This window comes from Haemaphysalis longicornis, unplaced genomic scaffold (assembly GCF_048455015.1).
Source record: "Haemaphysalis longicornis isolate Haplotype H1 unplaced genomic scaffold, Haemaphysalis longicornis Haplotype H1 scaffold_6, whole genome shotgun sequence".
In the NCBI taxonomy this organism is placed as follows: Eukaryota; Metazoa; Arthropoda; class Arachnida; order Ixodida; family Ixodidae; genus Haemaphysalis; species Haemaphysalis longicornis.
The window spans coordinates 165,005,299-165,029,536 of NW_027526407.1; the positions used below are offsets into that span (position 1 = coordinate 165,005,299).

At 42.1% G+C, this 24,238-nt stretch overlaps 1 protein-coding gene across 6 annotated transcripts in view; it reads right to left on the bottom strand.

The window, feature by feature from the left end:
• Window positions 1-24,238, bottom strand: part of Ryr (Ryanodine receptor) — a 405,814-nt gene that overhangs the window by 39,987 nt on the left and 341,589 nt on the right. For 4 of the 6 annotated variants that reach the window (XM_077672818.1, XM_077672817.1, XM_077672813.1 and 1 more), the window contains exons 90-107: window positions 23,513-23,567; window positions 21,232-21,300; window positions 17,052-17,072; window positions 14,799-14,898; window positions 14,157-14,236; window positions 13,471-13,547; window positions 10,623-10,777; window positions 8,303-8,391; window positions 7,622-7,678; window positions 7,459-7,530; window positions 7,079-7,183; window positions 5,956-6,037; window positions 3,935-4,005; window positions 2,709-2,774; window positions 2,548-2,627; window positions 1,954-2,057; window positions 1,515-1,572; window positions 668-744 (exon numbers count right to left, since the gene is read on the bottom strand). In XM_077672818.1, the coding sequence (XP_077528944.1) occupies window positions 668-744; window positions 1,515-1,572; window positions 1,954-2,057; window positions 2,548-2,627; window positions 2,709-2,774; window positions 3,935-4,005; window positions 5,956-6,037; window positions 7,079-7,183; window positions 7,459-7,530; window positions 7,622-7,678; window positions 8,303-8,391; window positions 10,623-10,777; window positions 13,471-13,547; window positions 14,157-14,236; window positions 14,799-14,898; window positions 17,052-17,072; window positions 21,232-21,300; window positions 23,513-23,567 (1,418 nt within the window). The remainder of the gene's footprint in view (window positions 1-667; window positions 745-1,514; window positions 1,573-1,953; window positions 2,058-2,547; window positions 2,628-2,708; window positions 2,775-3,934; window positions 4,006-5,955; window positions 6,038-7,078; window positions 7,184-7,458; window positions 7,531-7,621; window positions 7,679-8,302; window positions 8,392-10,622; window positions 10,778-13,470; window positions 13,548-14,156; window positions 14,237-14,798; window positions 14,899-17,051; window positions 17,073-21,231; window positions 21,301-23,512; window positions 23,568-24,238) is intronic. The other 2 variants (XM_077672816.1, XM_077672814.1) reach the window with 1 other exon arrangement.

Genomic DNA, 24,238 nt, shown 5'->3' on the forward strand with positions numbered 1-24,238 from the left:
CAAAAATCACCACAATGTAAAACTGCACACTTATCGTCCACATAAGCAAATATTCCTCATTGTATGTTTCTTTCTCTGTAATGCAGCCATCACCCCTACAAAAAAGAGCACTTTGCTTCTCTTCCTTTCCCAGAGGTCCGAAATACTGTTATGCCATCAAAGGTTTATTCACAGCAAAGGGGGCATTTTAAGTTATTTCGGAAAGTGAATAGAGAATGCATATACTTAGCCGTGGGATCTCTAGCGAAAACCCTTCATTATGAATTTCTGGCTAAAGAATGTATGGTTCTGCATCGTAAAACTTAAACTCTATGAAGCTTTTCACCAAAGTTTTTGCCACAGTATTGACTTGCCGCATTTGGGAGGTTTCTCTACAACAAAATCCGCAAGTTTATTTCGGACGCCTCGCATTTTCGTAAATACTCATTGAACACTTTTTTAAGTTCACACCTTGGTGCGATTGACTTTTATCCTACCTAACCAAGAAATATGTGACTGCAAATTCTTAATAAGGAAGATATACGAATAAACGTGACCATTAAAACTGCCTATATTCTGCGAGATGGAGCAGCTTAGGACACAATCAACACGCGCGCAGGCCCAACGCATCATTCACTTTCCATGAGTAATACCACAACTGTCAATCCGACATTCCTGGTCCACTCACCCATAATTTCTATGCGTCCAAGGAATGGTTCGAAGTAGTTCAGCACACTACTGGCTGTCTCCAAGAAACGCTGCAACCTGAAAAGGAAACAAAAGGTTGATTATTTCATTGTAGGGTTTAACGCACCGACACAGCACAGGCCATGAGGCGCGCCATAGTGGAGGGCTCTGGATCAATTTTGACCACCTGGGGATCTTTAACGCGCACCAAAATCTCATACACACGGGCGTTTTTGCTTTTCGCCTCCATCAGAAAAGCGGCCACCGCGGCCGGGAATCAAACCCGCGACCTCGCGCTCAGCAGAAAAGGTAACAAAAGGTTGCCACTGCAGTCCATTGAAGCTGCTACAGGGGTTAGCTTTCTAGAACCAAGGTGGGTTTGGCAGATTCCACACATAACTATTTATTTCGTACTATTCATAATGTTGGCTCTCTAAATATGTGACTTTTACCGTCTAATTCTGATACCACTGACACAGATGCCTTTCTTCATATAACTGCGCGAAAATCAATAACAATTGGAGAGAGTCGAAAAAAGAGTAAAAGCGCAGCTGTAGTTTGTTTTATGTGCCTACTTAACCAGTGTGATCGCGAATACAAAACAGGGCTCGTTGCTGTCTCCCAAAAAAAAAAACATATCGTGCATCCAACGTTAGCCCCAGCATACATCTCGTCTGTTTGACGGCCGTGCACAAGCAGTCTTTTTATACTTTTTGACACATGCCATGCGGCCACCAATTCCATCTCCCATTTTACATCGCAAAGCCTTCAAATCGAACACAGTCGTAGCTACGTCCGTTGGGTGCACCAACATTTGCCTTGCAAGATGTGATTCGCGCTATCCTTACCGTGGATCATTTGGCATATGTTCCGACAGGTTGGTCAGCAGCACAGCCAGGTTGAAACCTGGAAACAGTTTTACTGGTTCAAGGATCAGCTCCATTGTTCTTATACATGTAATACACACCCTTGTAACACGCCTGCACCAGCTCCATTTCGTTCAGACCCCCGTACAGCAGGCACGGAGTGCGATCCGTAATTAACATCTTAATAGAATGCAATGCCCTCGCCACAGCTTGACGCAAACATTTCGTTGAACTTCACAGAAAACATATGAAACTGCACCCGTCATACTTGGCAGCCCACAATCCAATATTTTCTATTATAGGCACTTTTAACTTTATAAAATAAAAAAAATTTGTACAGCTTCTTTCATATCGGACATAAAAATTCGTTTTTCAGCGTAATTATAAAAACCTCGTACAGGCTAATTTAGAAATATCTTACCAATATCCTTAGCTGGATTATGAAATCGTTCGGTGAACTCGCGGTAATCAATCAAGTCGTCGATGTTTGGCTCACAGCAGCTCATTAGAAATGAAATTTCTTCCCTGAAAGAAAGAAAAGACGATAATATATCACTGGTTACGTCAGAAACCACATTCATTTTCGACAATTTTTGTTACTGATAAAACCAATTAGAGTGTACCAAGGGTAGTATTTCTTTATTTGGTAACAGAACAAACTTCACTCAATGCACCCAAATATGTTAACGCAAAGTTAAATATTTTAAACGGCAAAGCCAACACGATGAAAAACGTGCTGCAAAGCGAACTTCGCACAGTACAACTTTACATGCTATTTTCCTACCAGGCACTTTTTGTTGCTTGGTAGCTTTCGGTTTAAATATGCCGCCATTTCCCTTTGTATGTTTCTTCAGTCCAGAGCACATGCATCGTTGGCACATACCCTCCACCTTTACGTCTTTCACAACCCCTGCTGTGCTCTGCAGATAGCTGTAGTGTGCAGAGCGAGACCAAGTTTAAAAACAAGCTCGGCATACATAGGCCCCGGAACGCTTTCTTTCTACGATATACATACGCGTTGTAGATTTTCTGTTGCTCCATGGCCTTCTGGAAGTCCTTCGGTAATATCCAGCCCGAGTTTTTGGAGTCAATCTCCTACAGGTGAATTGCAATACGTCGCTCGTGTAAGGAAATGTTAGGTTTGCAGCGTATTTGTATTTTGACGTAGAAACGCACCTGGAACGAGCTTGACGAAGTGAGCTCCTTCAGCTTTAGGAACATGTCGAAAAACCTCAGAATAAGCTGGAAGAGTCAAGTAAATCATTAAATCAGTTTTTTTCCCACGAACACATCTGGAGGGGTTCATGTGCTAAAAGCAAACTTTATAGCTTGGCTGTGCCACGCACCCTTACATGGCATTGGCAGTATTACACAGGAAAGTTTTACACATGCTATAACATTTCACATAGAACGTAGGGATATCAAACTATTGATTGTACATTGCAATACGAATGTGATGGCTGTTTTAGTGGATCATAAATTTCGCCGCACTTTGAAGTACAAAAAAGAATCCCCCGAATCACCCGAGGGAATGTATAAACAGCAATTGAAGAAGAAAAAAAACCTTGCACCAGAAAACCCATTTGCACTTCACAAGCAAACCGTGCAGTTTTAGTGTCCAAGGATATTCAGCCATGGAAAAATGTCTTATTCTGTGCTTTTAAGTAATAGCCTTTTAAACTTGTATTTTATCTAAATAATATGTTTATTATTATTTTTGACAACTTCATTAATGACCAAAATGAACCATCAAAGTACAATTCGCAAAGAGATTGGACAACCGCCCCTATAGCTACTTAATATTTATGCTTTTTTGAAATTACAATATTGAAAATTTAGAAATGTCAGTTAATTGGATTGGGTATGAGAAGCGTTACAGAATAATTTCATTCTAAGCTGAAGGTACGCTGGCCCCACAGAAACGTGTGCAAAAATAAAAGGAATTGGAACGCACTCGAAAATCAATGTAACAGCTCCTTCGCATTGGGGCCTTTCCAACACAGAATAGAAGATAATTATTGGAGGATAACTGGTGGGCGGACTACTGACATTCAGAACTTTAAATTTCAAAGAAGTCCTACTTCTTTTTTGGCAGAAGGGAAGTTACAACGGTTACGCGAATCCCAGCCGCTGTTCTCCAAAATCCTCAACGTATTGTCTTAAGGATATACGTGGGCGCTACGCAAGATGTGGAAGCAGGTTTCTGCCTGAAGCCCAAGCGGAATTGATATAGTGAACATGAAACTCTTGGACTAAGTTTTTATTTTTGTGCTGAATGGAAAAGGAGAAGAAATGCCAGGGGCGAGCTGATAATTACGACGATTTAGTTTAGACGGTAACTCTGCCGTTTCTACATTTCGCGGCTGTATTGGAGGTGGCTGCGGGTATTAGAGTATATTTACCTCAACGTTTGATGCAGACTCGACCAAAGTGTCCACCATCTGCTTACCAATGGTGCCGTTCATCACGTTGCCTGCACAAAACAAATTATTTCGCACATTGTTGGTTGCACATTCGTTAGCTGAACGTAATATATGGCACAGGTAAACTTTGCAGAGCAGTTACTGGAGCTTAACACACCCACCATAATCTAGAGGCAATAGTACTACCTTTATACAAAAAAGCGCCTTTCAAGTGTTGTGTATTTGAAACATTTAGCTTCCTTCCCTTAACACCCATTCATAAACGTCATCCAGAATGAATAAACGATCTGTGATACAGACTTTTCATCCGTGTATTATATATTACCATATTTACTTGCGTAATGAACCCACTTTTTTTTCCAGAAAATTCGGCGTGAATTTGGGGGGAGGGTTTATTATGTGGGAAAAAAATACAACCGATTTTTAAAGTTGAAATTCCACACAATACAGTTTCTAAGAGAAGCGCGTCAGAGCCCTAGCATTTTCGTAAAAACACGTGAGTGATATGTAATGGAATTTTTTTATTCTGAACATGCCAGTGGCCTTCTACTCGCCATGGAGCTGTCCTCCTCACTGAAATTGCTAGCGGCTTCACATTCGTAGTCGGCCCACAGCGCACCGTCTTCCGTGCAGTCAAAGCACTGAAAAACTTCTTTTCTCACACCCGGAAACTTCCCTTTTTTGGGCCCAGGAAACGACCGGCGGACCTTGTTCACCGCCCAAAAACCTCGTTTTCTTCGCCCGTAGTGTACACGCGCGGGGTCAACACTGCAGTGCCGCCCAGCCGCGCGGTTTCCATGTGCATCAAAGCATGCTGCACCACCTTCAGTTTAAAACCGGCTGTGTAGCTTATGTACTGGCCTATCGTACGGAGCGCACGAGGAGCTCAAAAAAGGTCGCAAAACGGCTGAGAAACAACCACGGAGCGTAATGGCGACGTCGTGGAACAGCTAGAGTAGAGGAGTGCGGAGTACGTTTAGTGCTTTATTCACACGGCGCCAAAACCAGCCAGAATGGCAAAGAGCAGGGAAGGAGTGCGGAGTGCGCTTTGCACTTTGTTCGCACACCGAAACGTTTTTATGGCGCAAGGTTTGTTCTGCGTTCAGCAGGTGGTGCACCGCAAGCGCGCAATTTTTAAATTGTGAGACACAGCACTGCCGCTCCCGTCTCTGGCTGCTGCTGGGATTTCTTTTTGTTGGAATGCGTTTTTGGCATTTCTGCGTGTACTGTGGCGTAATATCAAGTTACTGCGATTGTCTACAGCATCAGCAACCATGCTGAGATAAAAACATATCCCCGCTGCATTTGTTATTCAAAGTGAAAAAAAAAGTAAATTCTCAAGAAGAAAAGTGTGCGAGTGCGAGGGCTCGTTGTGCGAGTGGGTTTATTATGCGAGCAAATACGGTATTTTTATGCGTTCTGAAAATTGGTAACGACTGCGACCTTTATTGTCCCTGTATTTTTTTCGTGCACTCAGTAAATTGCCATTTTCTGGACGCTGTATTGTCACTTTACAACATTTGTGAAGTGAAGTATCACTGGTGTGAAATGAAACTTTATTAGTGTAAGACGCTATTGCGAGCCAGTGTGAAAAATGAAACTTTATTAGTGCAAGACGCTATTGCAAGCCAGTGTGAAAAATGAAACTTTATTAGTGCAAGACGCTATTGCGAGCCACTACCCCGCGGTCAGACATTCTTCTCCAACAGGTTCACTAAACAAGTGAACCTTTGAGACGATTCACAGAACTGCCAACTAAAGCAGAAGTACAGCATTCACCAAAAAGGCAAACCCCCTATTCTTTGGTGGCTAAGCCTAAAGGGGCATGCTTTTACAAAAATACAAAAGCCATACCTATAAATCATACTTTTAAATGCTTCCCTTTTCTGCTTACGGATGTATCAACATATATCAGTGCACGTTTGTTTTTATAATATCCTGCCACACAACAATCAATATTTTTAAAAAATCAGATAAAAAGTTTAAGCTTTAAAACTTACCTTCAAGCATACTGAGCATCATAATAACCATTTCCTTTTGTAGTTCCAGCAACTCCTTGAGAAGGTCCAGCTGACTCGAGTTCTGAAATACATTAACAACCATATTCCAACAAATAAGTGCTCACACAGTCCGAAGTTGAACAAGTCCTATGAGCACATCATAGCAAAAATCAGGAATAAAAACGTGCATCAACCAGCCCATTCAGCTGCAACTGCAAAATAGAGAACAATTTTTCTTTTGCTTGGTGTTCTTAAGGCAATATTATGAGTGCGTAGGTAAGCGTGTCGCAAAATACAACTGAGTGATGAACAATTCAGCTGTGGGTTATCGCGAGCACAATCGTAATGTCTACTTTATATCACTGCAGTGCCAACGAACAAGCTTTTTTTTCGATTAGACTGCCGTCGATAAAGTTCGTCCAGACACCTTTAAGCAGTATATAACTGCTTTTCACCTGGCTCAATAGCAAAGTTGAGTTGAAACGCTAACAATTACAATATTTGTTTGTGGGTTTTCTATTTGTTCTTTTAACATAATTCATGTGTCCACGTGAATAAACTTGCAGCGTGTCATTGCGTCCACACTATTTTTCCTGTGACATCAACCCAAAACATCTTTAGTCAATCTCTATCTTCAGTCAATCTTTCAATTCAGCAGTGCGACCAAGTGCATGAAGAAAGGTTCTAGATTAGCTAATTGACTTAGTGAAAAGACAGTTCTAACAAAGTTGAAAACGAGGCTCAATGAGTGAACAGGTCACACAGCACGGAAACCGGACACAGTAACAAAATACAGACAAACACGTTTGCTTAGTTTTAGGACACAATTACTTCGTAGACGCACAGTTTACTTACTCCTGTTTTCTCACTGCAGTTACTGTGACCTGTTTGGTGCCGCTTCATCAAGACATGTATCAATTTGCCAAAGTTCAAACGCTCCTGAATGAGTCAAGGAGCACAAAACTTTCACGAAAAAGAGTCACCAGCAACGCGCGATGTACTCGTACACTTCTTAAATATAAAGCTTCTTTGCATTGTCCCCAAGAATCATTGTCAAGATAGGGCACAGTGGGCCGCATATCTAAACGTACAGCTCCTCCATGACATAGCCAAGATGTTGTACCTTGGAAAGCTTGTCTTGCATGTGGGCAAACAGAAAAAGGAAGCCCGTCACCGCATCCCAAAGACGGCTGTGTGCTAGCGCCTGCTGGTTCAGCGAGCACGGCCCCTGCAGTAAACAACAAAAAAGTGTGTCAAGGACTGCCGATTCCTTCATTGTATTTCGCTTAGCCTGTTCCTGCTTTTTTAAGTTGGCTTGCTAAAATATTCGTACAGAAGTAGTGCTTCCTGTACAGAAATGGTTAGAATAGATGCAGGTGATTAGCAAATTATCACCATCCCCCAAAGAGTTGTGGGAACTCCCAACCTCGAATGATTAAAAACCTGATTATATTTGGTGCTGCCACGAACCTAAAAAGCGCCGTCTGTGCGTGCACCACACACCTGAATGAACTCCGTAAGAGTGTTGAAGACTTGCTTCGCAACTGTGATAGCCCTGCAGAAGTTGTCCTTGCCCTGCGTACACCACACAAAGTTTGTCGTCCCGTATAGCACACTTAGCAGAGGTAAAGGTAGAATTATTACAGCAGGGCGGTCGAACACTTACCGGTTGATCGATAACTTCCTTGCTCGAGTAATGCCAGTAGAAATCCATGATCGACTCCTAAGTTTTGAGGAATGGTCACACGTTATTAGAGTTTAGTATTTTCAAAGGTAATGAAATGCGAGTGGGCAGTCCTATAAAGCAACCTCATTGATACTGTGATACTGTGTTGATAGTATTGATACTGTGACCGCGCCAAAAACACTCCAACAAAAACTTTTGTTCTGAAGGCATCCCGCATGGAACTGTGAACACAGAAGTGTCGAAGATTCAGCATTTTTTGTTTGTTGTTTCTGCACAAGCCTCAATATGGCCTAAAGAGTTATCCTATTCTAGTCTAACGCCAGTAATTTAGAAGGCAAATTACACAGCTGGACCAACTTGGAACACCAACATTTTCCTGGACTCCTTCTAAGCATCACCACAATGTCCCTGCTCACGAGAGAAAGAAAACTATGAAAACTGCCTTTCGAGGAAAGTAGGTACCTTTATTTGTAGCCTACACCAAAACTACAAAATGTTGTGTAACTAAATTATCTTAGAATGTTTTTCCACAACCGGGCTGCTACTCAAAATACGAAGCACAGGCCGCTTCCTGTAAGATTACCTACATACCTAACAACGCATTTCAAGTCCGTGTCTGATTAAAACTGCTTGGGCAATACACCACGCAATTTTCTTTACCTGTAGCCGTAGCAAATAGTCCACAGTGCTGATTACAACATTGACGGTCGTCGTGTTGCCAGCCTGCGTCCTCAAGTAGTTTTGAAATTCTGAAACAAAAATTTTACCATCACAATTTACAGGCTGTTTTTACCATAAAATGTGTCCTCAGCCTGTTTCAACAAGTTATACCTTTCCTAACATGAATTGAGAAGAACAACAATAATTTCGATAAAGTGTTCTTTTTAGAGAATCGTGAGCCTCATTGCATAGTTGTGAAATAAGATATCCCGGTTATAATCAGACAGAGGAAAGAAGGGACCTTACCCTAAATAAAAAGACAGTAAAATGACTTTGCAGCAAGCCCTGCAAGGTTTTTGTAATGTCCTCTGCTGGTGTTTGTATGCCTACAATTTTTCAAGACTCTAATACCAACTCGCTCACGAGTCCATAATCATAAAGGTTCTCTACAGTTCATCGTGGTTTATTATAAGCTAAGCTTATGGCATTGAACTTTCTTTGTTTTCAATTATTTAAAGACCCCTGGTTTCTCAAACATGTCCAAAGCACACAATACAGGGTACTTTGAGTTTGTGCTAACAATTCACCTCTCATAATCGGACTGTCAATCATAATCTGGAGAATATTTGTAAGCAGCAGCACCACACCTTTTATGATGCTAGATGGTGATTGGAGTTAAAAATCTTAGAACTAAAAAAATTAGGAAGACTTAGTTCTGTAGAAAAACAAACCCGTGGCCCATTTGTCTGTATCTACACTAAAGCTAAAAATTACGCCCACCTCCCCTTGCGGGAACCCTGGTGTGATGCGACGCTGAGGGGGGGTTCAAGCGCAAGCGGAGAGCAACTGTCGACCGAAAGGCCACCGGAGAGCGGCACACCGGTTATATGCGCAGCGCGCCCGAAGGAGAGGAGACCGCGGAGAGACAGAGCACTGTACATGCGCAGCACCACGCGCAGCGCCGCCCACCGGCGGAGTGAGAGCGCGCTGGGCCGCACACCCGCAGATGTTGAGAGAGAGTGTTCGCTCTCACCTGGTCACGCGCCTGCGCCAGTGCGTCTGCCGCGGCTATGACGCAACACAATCCAATTTAATCCAATCAAAATCCAATCTAAGCCAAGCCAATCCAATCCGATCAAATCGAATCCAATGCCCCTCGCGAGAGAGTGTTCGCTATCGGAGAGGAGAGGGGGTGAGCGGAGGAGAGTGCGGACGCCGACAACGACGACGGACGCACGCACGCAGGAAGGACAGGGCCGCCGGGAAGAGATGCTCTCAGCGTCGGATCTAATAACATCGCATAACGAATATAACTTCAACTAAGGTTTTATCGTACAACGAATTTATATTCGCAGTACGATGTTCAACTAAGGTCTGTAACACCCCGCACTGGGGTTTTTGAGGTATAATAAATAAATAAAATAACACATTGCAGATGTGCAACAACAAACTACAACCGGGGAAATTTCAGCTTCATCCGGAGATTTGAAAGGCAGAGCAAGCTTAGACATATTCAGTTTCTTATTGTTTAAAATGTGGAAATAAATCATTGTAACGTAAAACAATAAAATTTCAGGCTGCGTATTTCCAAATTCTGTTTGTCGCGTACTTCAGTAATGCTTCATTTTCCCCAAAACTTTGACATTTGGTTCAACAATTGTGGTTACGGCGTGTCAGCGCAAACTTCCTAAAGACCTGCGCACTTACTTTGCTTCTTTCGAAATACGTCCACAAAGCTTAAGTTAACCACATGCTGTAGAATTTCTGTTCAAGACGTACACCTCTTGGCTACCACTCTCTTTGTCACATAAAATACTGCACATCTATTCTTCCTTCCCGTTTATACCTATCTCCTACCCGAAGGCCTGAAAAACAATTTAGTGAGCAGTGTTTTTGAATATTGAAATCGTTTGAATATTTGCAATGCACAGACTGGCTTTGTAAGCGATCCAAATTCAATTTTGGGTGGTTTATCGCACCGAATATATGCCCTGGGTGTACGGCACGCTGTAGTGGAGTGCTCGCGATTAATTTTCATCGCCAGGGGATCTTTAACATTCTTCGAATATCGAGATACGCGTGTTCCTTTTTGCCTTCATCTGAAACACGGCCGCTGCGTCGGCGATCGAACCCGCGTCCTTGTGCTCACCAGCACAACACTTTTGCCACTGGTGGTGGGTTCATAAATCAACGTACTCATACTTTACCAACCCACAACGCTGTGTGAAGACGGCCAAATTAAAGTACCAGCCGTCACAATTCCCCCAACAGCATCAACACTCATCAACAAAAAGCCGCTGCAGCTATTTCAGCCACACACCGAGGTTGTGTCCCTCGCAGAGCAGTTGCAAGAAACGGAACAAAGCACATGTGAAGTCGGCGTCGTGCATGTTCTTCTCGCCTGCCGTGCCCTCGGCACCGACGCCCAGACCTTCCGCCTTCTGGGTCCTCTCAAAGGCATCCAGGTCCAGCACGCTGCAAGCACAAGGCAAAAACAATCACCCACGCGCAATCCCCCGCATTAATCCAGCAGTACTAGCCGTAGTCAATATTTAACAATGGGACCGTTTTACGTCGAGTCTTTTTGTCCGTCTACTGAAGGTAGAGCGCCATGGAGTAGTGGATGAAGGTTCCCAGACCCACCGGTGGCCTCTATCGGTGGGCCTAGCATCCGCATCCCCAGCAGTTTCTACAACCACCGATAGGGGGCGCAGTGGTCTCGCAGGGAAGGTTTTCTCCCTCCCGCTTGGGAAGAGAGAGGGTAAAATGTCTTCCGCCGCCGACGTTTAGCTGCAGAACCCTTTCTGCCAACCGTACAAGTTTCTCGGCAGCAGCACTGTCGTTCTCGCGCGAGCACCCGTTCAAGTTCGAGCCGACACAACACAACCACCACGATACTGTTTCAGCAGATTTTGTGCACAGTGGAACCGGATTTATTTTTTGATTGAATTTGAACTGAATTTCATTCGCGAAGAGCTTACGTGACACGGGAGTATGCATGAAAACATTCCGCATTTCCACCAAAGTGAAAACACTAAACACGATTTACCATTATCATAGTCAAACGATAACAGAAAGCCAGCATTGCAAAAACGTTAAATTTGTCAAAAAAACACTCTCCACATGCAAATTTAAGAAATAAAAGAATGAAAAACATAAATACTACAATACCCACCCCAGATATAGCATGATCACAATAAAAAAACAAAAATGGCCACAACGTCATCTAGTTTGAAAAATGGGAATAAAATTCAATATTTATAAAATGAACACACATTACTCCAGTTACAATTTATTCAAATGTGAAATATCTAACAAAAGTGTTTTAGTTTACATTTATTAACCCGGAGTGTATTCAATTTTATATCAGTACTTGGCCAATTACAAAGAAGCTGTGGATCAACCCAGCTTGTTTGTTGCCTGCTCAGTAGTGACAATTCCTGTGAATCAAGGCATCAAACACTGCGTTAGTTCAATTTACAACTTTTCAGTGCTTAAACTGCAGGTAAGTGTAACACAGAGAACTACAAATGACCACCAACAAATAAGAAAGAGTTGCTTCGCTACCCCAGCACTGTAACGCAGTTTTAACAAAGGCTTGTTGAAACAAATCTTAGCGTTTCTTGTTTGTGCAACATCTATAGCAAAGAAACGTTCCTTGTATAGACATTCATTGACAGCTTCATACTTTCTCTCACAAGAACCCTCTTGACTCGTCGTCCACCGAAGTGCAACACGTGGCAAAGCTATCAGCATTGTTCTTTGATGGGATTAAGATTAGGTTTATTGCCACTGTTTAAAAAACGTTACGAAAAATTCAGTGTATCCTTGAAAGTGCTGCATTTTTATTAATTTGTACGAAAAAATGCGTTGTGCTTTGTCCTCACTTAACGCCACTGCTTGTTTTTTGTCTACAGTGCTGGCCGAACAATAAGTTAAGAGTTCCTAACTACCAGGTGCTTCAATATAGCATGTTGCAAAAGCGAAGACGCGTAAATAGAGGACAATTATTTATAAAGTAAAAAGCACGGTGGAGGGGAGCGCATTTTTTTAAGCAATGATGGCTCCTTCATGAGTCCTCTATGAGTTCTTCAATGCCGTAGTCCACAGATGAGAAGTGTTTACAAACTTCGCAGTGCAAAATAGAGCTACACATTATTCTAATCATCGAAACGTTTTTCAAAGCCACAGTATGATGCGCATCATTCCCTTAAATTGTAATTATTTCAGCCGTATGGCTATAGGATTGAATTTCATAGGGTAATGCTTGTCCGACTGCAAGTGCCCCAGAGCCTCTTCAATAAAATGGAAATTATGGGAGGGCGTCCAGCTTCAATAATCCGTATACTGTCGATTACTTAACCGACAAGGAAGTATTAACTCATCAAGAAAAATACTCACTCTGCAAATATTGCTCTTGTCTATGACGGCAGTCAAATGCAAAATTACCTACGAAACATGGCACACAAAAAACCACTGCTGCACCGTTGGTGGAAAAACCTGCTTAGGTGACGTGTTGGTGCAGATTTCGAAGCCAGTGTTTTTTTGACAAAAAACGTTTCGCACTCCAAAGCTACCAAGTAATGCAAAACCTCTCATGCTAGAGACAGCCACCGAAATTAGTTTTGTCTGTTATAGGTATCTTTTCCACATCATTTTCAAAGGAAATCAGTGTGCTACGACTTTTATCTTTTTACTTTCAATGCCAGTCAGCATCGCTACTGATATGACGGTGATTCTGATGCGGTGTTTTATAAAAATCGCGAAAACGAGCACGTTTTTTTGCATACTCAAAGCATATCACGTATGTGGCAACAACTGTAGCAAGAACTTGATACCAAACTGACATGCAAATGGAATTGTTTCAAAATTCGCTGCTCCAAATACATTTACAATTTTCACACAGCCTGCAATTACTTCCCCGACGCGACACTGTCACAGTGGCGCCCATCCCACTTTCTGTGAACTCCATGCGTTTCTTGAGTACAACCTAATAAGTGAGCTTATGCGACTGCAAGAACCATTCATGCATGCAGAACTGTGCCCACTCACAATATAAAAACATCCACATGCCTACAGTGAGAACCAATGTAGAATCAAAGTAGAATCGCAGTTCTTTCTATAGGGGAGTTCAGAAGAGGTCATGAAAATGACAGATGGTCGCCTACCTGCAAGAATTCATCAACCCAGCAATGGAGGTGAAGAATCCCACGTCTTTCTTCTCCTTCAGATGTTGGAGCATGCGCTGTACAGTCAAAACGAAAGAAGGTGTTAACCACGTCGGTTGAATTAAACCATGACATACTATATGCATTCCGCACTAGTCTGCAGCTATTAGCTTCAATCTAATTATGGGTAGTAAAGGAATGAGGTTAATTACTTTATAATGGCTTCCTGCTTCTAAAAATCAGTGAGTTTCTCTGATGATTATGACGAGCCACTGCTTTATGAACTGTTTCCCGGGCCTCTTCTTTCCTTTACCATTGTGGATTGAGATAGTCGAACACAAACGCACTTGTTTCGGCAGTCTTTAAAGCTTGTAATAACCTTCTAGGATTCTGCATACATTTTGCAGAACCACATATAGTACTTCTAAATGAAAACATGGTTTGGTAAAATAAATAAAAAGTCAAGAAAATTGCGGTGTGAAATTTTACCAACAACAAACCCGAAATAAAACAAGTCTGACAAACAAGAAGCCCTGTTCTGCCTGTATAACCGAACATATGCGTCAGGTTTGAACCCCAGCATGTACGAGTCCAAATAAAGAAATTCATGTATTTGCTGTGCGTCAAATATCTTTACCCTGATTGTGCAGCAAACTGACAATGCTGTCAAAGAACAAACACGTTACCATTTGGACTTCCTGGTTTCCACCTTTAAGAAGGGATATGCCAAGCTTCAAGGTTTCAATCACCATCGGACCCTGGCATCCTGCAGAGAAAAGTCCGGGAAAACGCAGAAATACTTTGGCCAACTAATGCCGAAACGCAGTCAATAGTACACAAACATGAAGGCAATTCTGCCGTGACCTACCGAAATATTGACTATGCTAATTTGCTTGCAGCACGGCCCTCCCCAAAGCACTATTTTTTTTACTGCCAACATCTCGTGTCAGCCTAAGTTTTATACTGGTTATTATTTAAACCTACGATTCAAATGCAGTTATCCCTAAAAATATGATTTTTGCGTGTTCTCATGCACACCTAAATATTTCACTGAACGGTGCCCATTTTCAACACTTGTAGATAATCTTCTCCATTGTCTGAGTGGATTAACACCTCACTAAGTGCCAATCGGATCGCCTTCTAAGATGAATAGCGCAATCCGCCTATTTTAGCACGCAAAAACACACAATAGCCGGGTACCCTCTAAAAGCCGAATTCATTTTGCCACTTGAAATTCGATGTCGATTGGGTCTGGTTCAGTCAAATGTAGTTTGTCCGGTATTTGAATCAGGCTTAGCAGAAAGGAGGCGTCCATTTGACATCCTTACCCTTGCAAGCGGATATGTACAGCAGCGCCATTTCTGCCACACCCCGGCTGGCTAGCCGAGCTTGCTGGAACAGCAGCCGCTGCTTCTCCAACTCTTGTTCCTAGAGAGCAAGGCATATATGTAAGTCGCCGGTTAATTCCATTGTTAGCCCTATTGCTCAAACGCGAGCAGTTTACATTTTTCTTTTTAGGCTCGCATCTAGGAAAAAAAGGAACGGATACCGTATATACTTGTGCAGTCCTACCACTTGCGTAATGCTCGCACCCCTCATGTGAGCTACCAAAACTTGGATTTTTTTCTCGCATAATCCTCGCACCCCCAGAACTGCAACGGCAAAAGCCGTCTGCTCGCAAAGCCCGCAAGACGCACGCGCTCGCACCACTCCATTTGGCGGAGCGCGCGGTGTATCAATGCGCGCCAGGTGCATGGCAGCCTAGCGCCATCTCTCAAACGTATTCCACACTGTCATTCGGCCGGTTTCGCAAGCGTTCTACTAGGCAGCGTTCACAGAGCCTCCGGTCGTCCCTTCGTTGGAAGGGTAGCAGTCGAGAGTACGGTAAGCACTCTTCTTGGCGTTCTTGTGGCACTGCGTTTGAATTTACGGCCACTCAAACGCTTCAATTCAAGCCAACAATGAAAGGCAAGCATACTAGTTCACTGTAGTCGCGAGCTCGCTTTCCGCCATTTCGAGAAGTTTTTCGAGGCTTTATTCTGGTTTTGTACTGGTTTTGGTGCTGCTTCGCCATGGGGCGGTATGCCCATTATACCAATTATACAGCCGCTTTCAAGTAGAAAGCTATTCAATTTATCCAATACGCTATCCAGCGCGGCAACCGCGCCGCAAGCAGGCTTCATCATCTACGAGTTCGGCTTGCGCTACTCGAGACGGCCGCACGAGGAACTGAAGACAACCAATAAGGAGAGCAAAGTTAAAGGAGTGGCGCACTGAGCTGGCTGTAGTTCCAGGTGGCTCCGCCTTTTGAACAAGTCCTTGAACAAGCAGTTCAAAGAAAACGTTCGAAGACAGTACGTAGAGTTGACTGCGAGCACGCTCTGACGCCGGCCTGCAAGATAATGACACTGTCAGTGGAGATGCTGTGCAGCTTAATATGGTAAAAGTGCGGAATGGCCATGGCAGACTGCGCCCAAGAGCCTCAAGACGACGGGCGCATCGAATGCCCTGGATGCGCCTGAAGACCACAGGGTGAGGGATGAAGACAAGGCCTATGAACGCGAAGTCGAATATGGACGTGACGACGACCCAACGGCGAGCGATGTTAGCAGCAGTGACTCAGACTAGGACTGTTCCCATTTGCGTGCCCAACTACCAAACGCGAGATGGTGAAGGTGTGCGGCAGCTGGCCGCAAATAATAAAATTTTGTGCTTCGTGCCCATGTTGACCCTGTACTTTTATTAGGACGGCAAGTCCTGCTTTGAAATGGCTTTTGTTATGTAAATTACCTATTCCAACCTCATTAATTTTTGTTTTTACCCCTGGAAATTTTTCACCCGCCTAATTATCGCAGCCCCTAACTTCACATTGATTTTTCCGGAAACGTGCGAGGATTATGCCAGCAGTTGTAGACGAAGTAAGGCAGAAGACTTAAAACAACACCAACCGAACTCAAGATACACCTACCCAAGCAACCACAGACATCCGTGGGACGTCCGAAAAACAACCTAACATACGATGCCACATATGGACCGTCAATGTACCTTCATGTTTAGATGTACATTTGCTGGCATACTGTGGTAATCCAGCAAACAATTAGAAAGGATATACACTTTTATATATCCGAAGGACATTCGCCCTTGGACTTAGAAAGTTACCACGAAGCATCAAATATTGAATAAGATTGAATATAAAACAAAAAAGAACGTTAAAGATACTCTACTCTACTATTAAATTACAGAGATTGTGTAAATAAACTCCCCAGGCACACTATCAATTGCACTGAAAACCTGTAAAACCAAACCATAAAGCAAAATTCATCAACACACCAAACTGCTCTACATTGCACAGCACAAAGATTTCTCTGTTATGCGCAAACACTGTTAGTTCATATTACTTTGCTGTGAAACATGCATTGAATCATCAAGGTATTACCTTCCTCTTAGTCTGTGGGAGGTTGAATGCAAGAGGCAACTATTTTGCAAAAAAGAAGGCTTGAAAAATGCACTCATTTGCTTATAATACCCAACAGCGTAGTTAACGAAACAACGTTCTGGTTAATACTTTTGTATTAGCTTACCTTGAGGCGTCTGAATTTCTGCTATAGGGTCCGCATTGGCGGCATGCAGGAAAAGAAGTTAGGTGACAGGTTAGTCAAGACGGGCGCTGAACATGCATTTTATGCTTGCATGAGAAGTGCGGGATACTGACAAAAACAAGTGCACCCAGTTTGACAATACCATTTACACGACTAGACAGCCAGTGACTCACTGCTCGTTTTGACGTTATTCGAATGAATAGCCGTGTATTCCATCCAGTGCATTAGTTAATACTACGAAAATTAGGAAAAAATGATCGGAGTTTAGGGTACAAAGTAGAAGACTGCTTTCAACTTATTGTAAGAGTACTCCCTGGTCACAGGTTGCATCCGCAAAAGTAAATTACTTTTCTTGAGCCACTAAATTGTAGGAATGAAGGATCTGTCATGCAATTCCTCCTTCCCTTCCAGCACAAATACAGTATTTTGATTCCCAAGGATACCCATAACGCACACAAGGATTACTTAACTGGCCACGAACATAGGCCATAATTTTGATTGTGCTAAATTTACAAAACTAATTTTTATCTTACAAGTCAGCATTGCTTGCGTGAAACGCGCAGGACCGTGTTTATTATAACATTAAACGATTGAATGATGTAACTTTTGATTTAAGCGCTATTTTTCCTGCGTCCCTCACGAATTTTCCTTATAAAATCACTTTGCTCTTTCAAATAAACTTTCTATTGTATTTCATATGCTCGACATGCTGAGTTATATTATACATGCAAGTCGTCTTCGTTCTACATCTTTTACGCCGCACTTTCTGATAATTTAGATATTACATAGAAATAACACTCTTTCTAATTATGCTTATTTTATTACACACTGAAAAAAGACAATAAATATTCCACAAGCCACTTTGTTTGACTATAGTACTATAGACGGAAGGACATTCGGAAGCTTGTCATTGCTGTAGGACCTAATGTTTGCAGAATCATTTGCGTATTTACCAGGAACCGAAAATTCAATACGCTCTCAGTATACGCACACGCTGACTGGCTTTTTAAGTCACTGTTTGATTTATAAATGGAAATTTAGCCTGCGAATTTGAAGGGTTGTGTCTCTGGCCTCCTTTCGGATCTTGCAGTTGCTATTTTTTTTTTCATTTCACTTAATATTACTGTTAGCCCGGAAGTGGGCCGTTTACAGGGCTCACTTCCGATATTTTAATCAAACATATTTCATTCGACAACATGCTTTCAATAGGGAACACTAAGTAAACTATTTTCATGATTTGAGCTAAAATTAAGTAAAAATTTTATTTGTGAACAGTGGAATAAAGTATCCAGCTCTCAAAATTTCCTTTGTAGATCAGTTGTCCTTGTCTTTTCTGAGCATGGCTTTTTTTACGTTATATAAAACGCCACTTCAATTTCTTTTTTTAAAGCAACTTTAAAATGGGGCTCAGAGATAAATCCACGAAGCTTTCTTAAATGTGAATAAATAATTGTAGTGAGGTGATTTCATTTGATTTCCACATTGTCTTCAGTGCCACAGATATCACTCTTTTGAGTCGTTATACTAACAACTAATCGCCCATTGGCAACATCACAAACGAATTATTTCACGTGCAGGACAATAACCACATCAAAATGAAATGGCAAAGACTTACTAGAAGACCCTGACATGCATCCAGAAGCAAAGAGAATAGAGAATGTCAATAGAAGTAAAGGAGTCAATTAAAAAAACACAAAGCATTGATAACTGAGGGTCACTTTCATAAGTGCATTAATAACTGCTCAAAAAAGATCGACAGGGCAACCGAAATTCATAGTCATGCATGTTAGCAGTTTCAGGTTAATGAATGAATGAGCAGAATGTAATGAATGAGCAGAAAAGAATTGTTGTAGGATCAGCAAACAAAACCACCATCAACTTAAGCTCAATCGAAAAATAGATTTTATGCTATTAGAAAACATTTACTCAATTCTGGGTGATATGAAATCCAACACCACTAGTAAAGATAACACTCTAGGAGGTCCCTCCCCAGTCTATGACTATGGGACCTCCTCGAGTTATGTATGCTCTGTAACATGTGAACAACAACAATAAACCGAAACTGAAACTGAACATGCTTCCGGAGTCATCTTCCAACTAAACTTCAACCAATACTCAATCACCTCCTGCAATGATGCTCAGCTTATCTGACACAAACATCTATTTCGCTTCTGACAAACAGAAGTGGGTTGCTAAGTTGTGTTTTACACCTATCATGTCCGAAGTCTCACAAAAATGTGAAGCATAAACTCTAGGGATGCAAGCATATATAAATGTTTAAAACACCGTGCTGGTAATAAATCATGTTCTACGTTGCCAATACCAAGAAGGCTTGACGTAGTAAGATCAAAATATTCTGTGCCTATTGCACATCTGTACCTACATGACACAATCACTTTTCATACAGTGCTCTAAACTTCAGCTGTGAAATAAAAGCATTTGCTTTCCCATTCACGTACCCTTTGTATAAATTTGAGGCACCGGATTAAAAAAATGCGGGCACTATAATAAGCTCTGAAAGCAATTTTCTCTCTACCACAAAAACAAAAATAAAGCATAATGCAGCGTAGGCATATGCAAAAAGCTTTTGGGATTATTGCAAGCATTCAAATGAAGTCAAGCATTGGGCACATGCCAAGGTAGCAGTAGTCATTCCAATTAGAAGCCATGCCACAGACCTAATGAAATTCTGGGACTAGGTTAGGCTGGCCAGTTAGGTGGTTTGTTGCGTGCTGAGCTCCGACATATAATAGGACGTGATAGCTTTAAGTCCCAAGATTCTACTGTAAGCCATCTTTTCAATGCGGATCGTTAAACCTAAAGCGAAACTTAAAGGAGAGATAGCTGGTAAAACATGTCTTACAAAAAACAGCGCGCAAGCTGAAGAGACAAAACTAAGGAGCAAAACGTAAGTGCTGTTCTAAAGTAAATGTTTATTGTAAAGCCCAGCAGCACCTTTGTTGCGCCCCTTTCTTCTGGCTCGTCCGCTCGGGTGCTGTTTTTTTTCGTACATTGTGCAACCAATGCGAAAATTTATGCACAGTTTACCTACACGCCTTTTCCTAAAAAATGCAAGCCCTGAAAACATTTTGCAAAACGTTTCAGAGGTAACACCCTTTTAGTGTTGTGCATTGCTATGAGGTGCTTGTAGAGTCATCTCCCATTATTTCTGATTTACTACAGCCTACGTTTTAAGTGGTTGGTATAATTATTAAAAATTTAGAAAAGAGATGAGGAAGATACTGCCTTCTGGAAAACCCAGCGGTGTTCACTAAACAGGATATGATAAGCTTTTCGCTGAGATACACTCTCTGAGACAACCGAGACGGGGCTCCTTATTTCACATGAGGAATCGACGCCCTAAGTGCAGATGTCAGCATGTAAAACATAACACGTGAAGGGCGCCCAAACCATTCTGCTTTAATTTGCACCAAAATAGCATGCACACCGGTGTTTCCGTTTATTGGTTCCGCCAGAAAACGCCCTAACATGAGAATTCGGTTGCGGTAATATGCTCTGAAAACCCTATTTGCAAGCTTGTCAACTTTTTCAACACATAAATCTTTTGGGCGAATTTGCAGCCCTTTCAATAAACCGAAGCCAGTCGAATATAAACAGAATGTCTCCCGTGGAATGTGAGAAATCAGTCCTTCGAAAATGTTGGTTTCAGTAAGTTACCTAAAAAACAAATCCTTCTGAAATAAAAATATTTAGGATAGCATAACTTCTACGTGAGGAATGGTACCGAAATTCGTACTGATATGAGCCAACTTACTATTTTGACGGCTAAAAGCACTAAAATGCATATTTAATGAATGCACCACCAGTTGCAATCCACCTAGGCATGAGTACCTTGCCTTACTGGAGATCTGCATCACCTTTTCCATATGGTGTTACCTCAGGTCACCACACGTTTTGGAGAAACTGGTTTTTACACATCAGAAAATACACAGTAAAGGCAGAAAAATGTCTGCACATTTTACGTCAACTATTTATAAATTGACCATGGCTGAACACTGCACAACTCCTGTGTGTAGAACTGGGCAATTTCAGAAGTATACCTCACTATCCCACTGCATTTACCATTCAAAAGCAATAATGAAGATGCTAGCATTGCAGATTTGGCCACATCGGCTGCAAACACGTGGGGAAGACGCCTTACATGAATGGATGGTCCAGAGTCCTCATCGCCTTCTTCCTCCTCCTCCTCCTCCTCTGCACCTCCACAACTCTGCACAAAGTACAACACGACCCATGAGTATAAAAAACGGCGGGAGAAAATTACATGTCAAAAATACAGTAACTTGTTCGTTATAACATTCTCCACTAGGTCCACTGCAGGACGAAGGCCTCTTCCATCGACCTGCCACTGCACCTGTCCAGCATGGCTCGAGCCTATTGTTTGCCACTGAATTTCCTTCTTTCGTCCCTCTATCGAGCAATTCGCCGCCCTCTTTTTCTACACCCATTTCTTGGTGTAAACTGCGCCCCACTCGTAGTCCACCAACTTTGCCTAATTAGGTGCCCAGCCCAAGTCCGCTTATTTTTCTTTATTTGAACTACGATCTATTCTACTCGTTTCCAGTAAGCTCGTAAGGCACCGAGTTTTTGCTCCATATGTCATTACTTCACAGTTATTGCCTGACTTGAAGTTGAAAGTTTTCCATAACTGGCAGGCCCGGAGCATTTCGTCCAGAGACATTCACATCTCTCCCAAAGTGGACCACAATAGCACGCCTTAGAACCACGGCAAATTCCAACGGTAACACCCGCGCTACGAACCCACAGTAAATGTGCGCCTGAAATGCGATAATAGCTCAATCGAATAGACAGTTTCATAACGCGAGGGACCCAGGTCGAATTCTAACGGGAAGCGTTTTTTTTTCTTTCCCATTGGCTTCACATGCTATTGTTCCCCACCGCAGCTAACCCGTACCCCTCGGCCCTTCGAGGTGGCCCAGTGGTTTGCTTGCCGGTTTTACCATGTAAAGGTCCCTGTTTCAATTACCGGCACCTCCCGAACCACATTTTCGTCTTGAGGGTCCAAGATATTCTGTCTACGACGAGGTAATTTCTGTCAGCCTGAACAGGTCTGCTGTTAAAAGGACGCGCATTCTTGTCAAAATAATTCCACTACGCTTGCGCAAGAATTTTTCACTTAAGAAGGACCCACATAATGCTCGCAGTTGATATCTTGACAGCTCATAACAACAAAAAAATCAGAATATACTTGCAGGTGCAAGTTTACAAACTTTCTCGTAATCCAAATACGATCTTCTGTGCATTGGAGGGTTGCAAATGGGATATGCAATGAAAGTAGGTTTTTATACATCTCCGAAAAACAATGTAATCAAGGCCACTCTACGCCACACCACGTTTGCATATAATATATCACTTAGCTCTAGAAGATAATGCTTCCTGTTTTAGCAATCATAAATCAGTGTTAAAAACAAATATTGAAGCATTACTGTACAAGGCAAATACTGTATGTAAGTGTACCCATGAGAAGTGGCAAGCAACCATTTAATATTTTCGGCATACGGAGGCCCAAAATTAAATATATAAACTTTGCCACCCGTACCAAGCAAAGTAGCTTCTGCAGTGTTAAGTAGCAGTTGAAGTATCTTTGCAACCCTTTTGAACTGATACGCCATTCTAAAGACCAGATATATCTCTGTTTTTAACAGCCTAAGTTTCCATGACCTGCTGCTATTTCTTTCCCTGGGTTACTGCAAAAAAATACAGGCCAAATTTAGCGGCAATCAAGTGAGAGAATCGTGTGTTTTCTTCATCACAGCTGCAATTTTTAAGGCATAGAGCCGTTATTATTGTTTTACCGCAACATAATACCTGTAACCTACGTCACTACATTTTCACTGCACGAGGCAGCAGCTTCATCGACAGTGGGGCCGCTCAAATACAGCAAGCATGCAGCAACTCATCTTGATTGGCTCATTTCAATATGACATATGTATTTGTTACCATTTTTTCTATTGCGGGTCAAGATAGGGTGCTGACTAAACAACAGCCGATGCTAGTCTGGCGCTGCTAAAGCAATTGCCAGCTTAACACACCTCATAATGCTGTTTTAGGTTTTTAGTATCTGGTGAAATGTGGCACCTCCAAGCACGGGTTCCTGTGTGTCGTAAGTAAATCCAAAATTGCCCTTGCAAGCCACGCATCTGACAAGCACAAGCGATCTGATTGTACAAGATATATAAACCACTGTGCCTCAAGAAGCACGAATATCTTTTAACGATTTCATAACAGTCCTCTTTCGACAACTTCCGGCAATGCAATTGCAGCTGCAATATCTTGAACTGAATGCAGCAGCCGCTGTTCACGTCTCAAACTCTCAACACACGACTTTGTAAACAACACGAACAATTTCAGGTACCAGTACCAACCACTTCAGCAATAACATACGCCATTTGGCAACATACCTGGCTGAAGATGAAGGCATAATGCATGTACAGGGGGTCCTCTGGATTCACACCACTGGAAGAAGCACCACAAGAGAAACATTTTAAAAACCTCCCATGGCTATTCCACAAACATTCCTAGAAATGGCCCAGAAAGCTGATGCTCCGTGCTTCTTCAGTTCAGAGAGGGAAAGATATTTTGAAATCTGCTCAGTAAAGCTTCAAAAATATGAAAACAGGGTTTTATTTTACCACTGTAGCTATTGTATTACCAAGGTATCTATTTATCTTGACTTCATGAACAAAAGGTAGTTAAAGCAAGTAATTTGCTACTGCAGTACTCAAAGCCATGAGTTGATTTGTGGTTGCATTATCTACATTATACACTACTAAAAACCTTGGCTCCGATTGCTAAGTCTTTTGTGATACAGTAAAGCAGCTGCCTGGAACTTGATATTTTGTGCATAATGTTTTCTCAATGTTCAACTAAGGGTTTATGATTGCGTGAATTATGTCTGCAAAGATTCACATAAACATTACTACCTACATAATTATATTGTTGTTTTAAAGCCGACACACTTTCTCGACTACCACAACACAAAAATTTTTGATGGTCTGTAACACCAACGGGCGGTTATTTTTGTGGCTTGCTTGTGGTCACTTGTACAGCCTGGTTATAGCCAAACAAAGAATCAGCGGCCCATTCACAGGGATTCATTGGTCACACAAGGACCCTGTGACTCACGG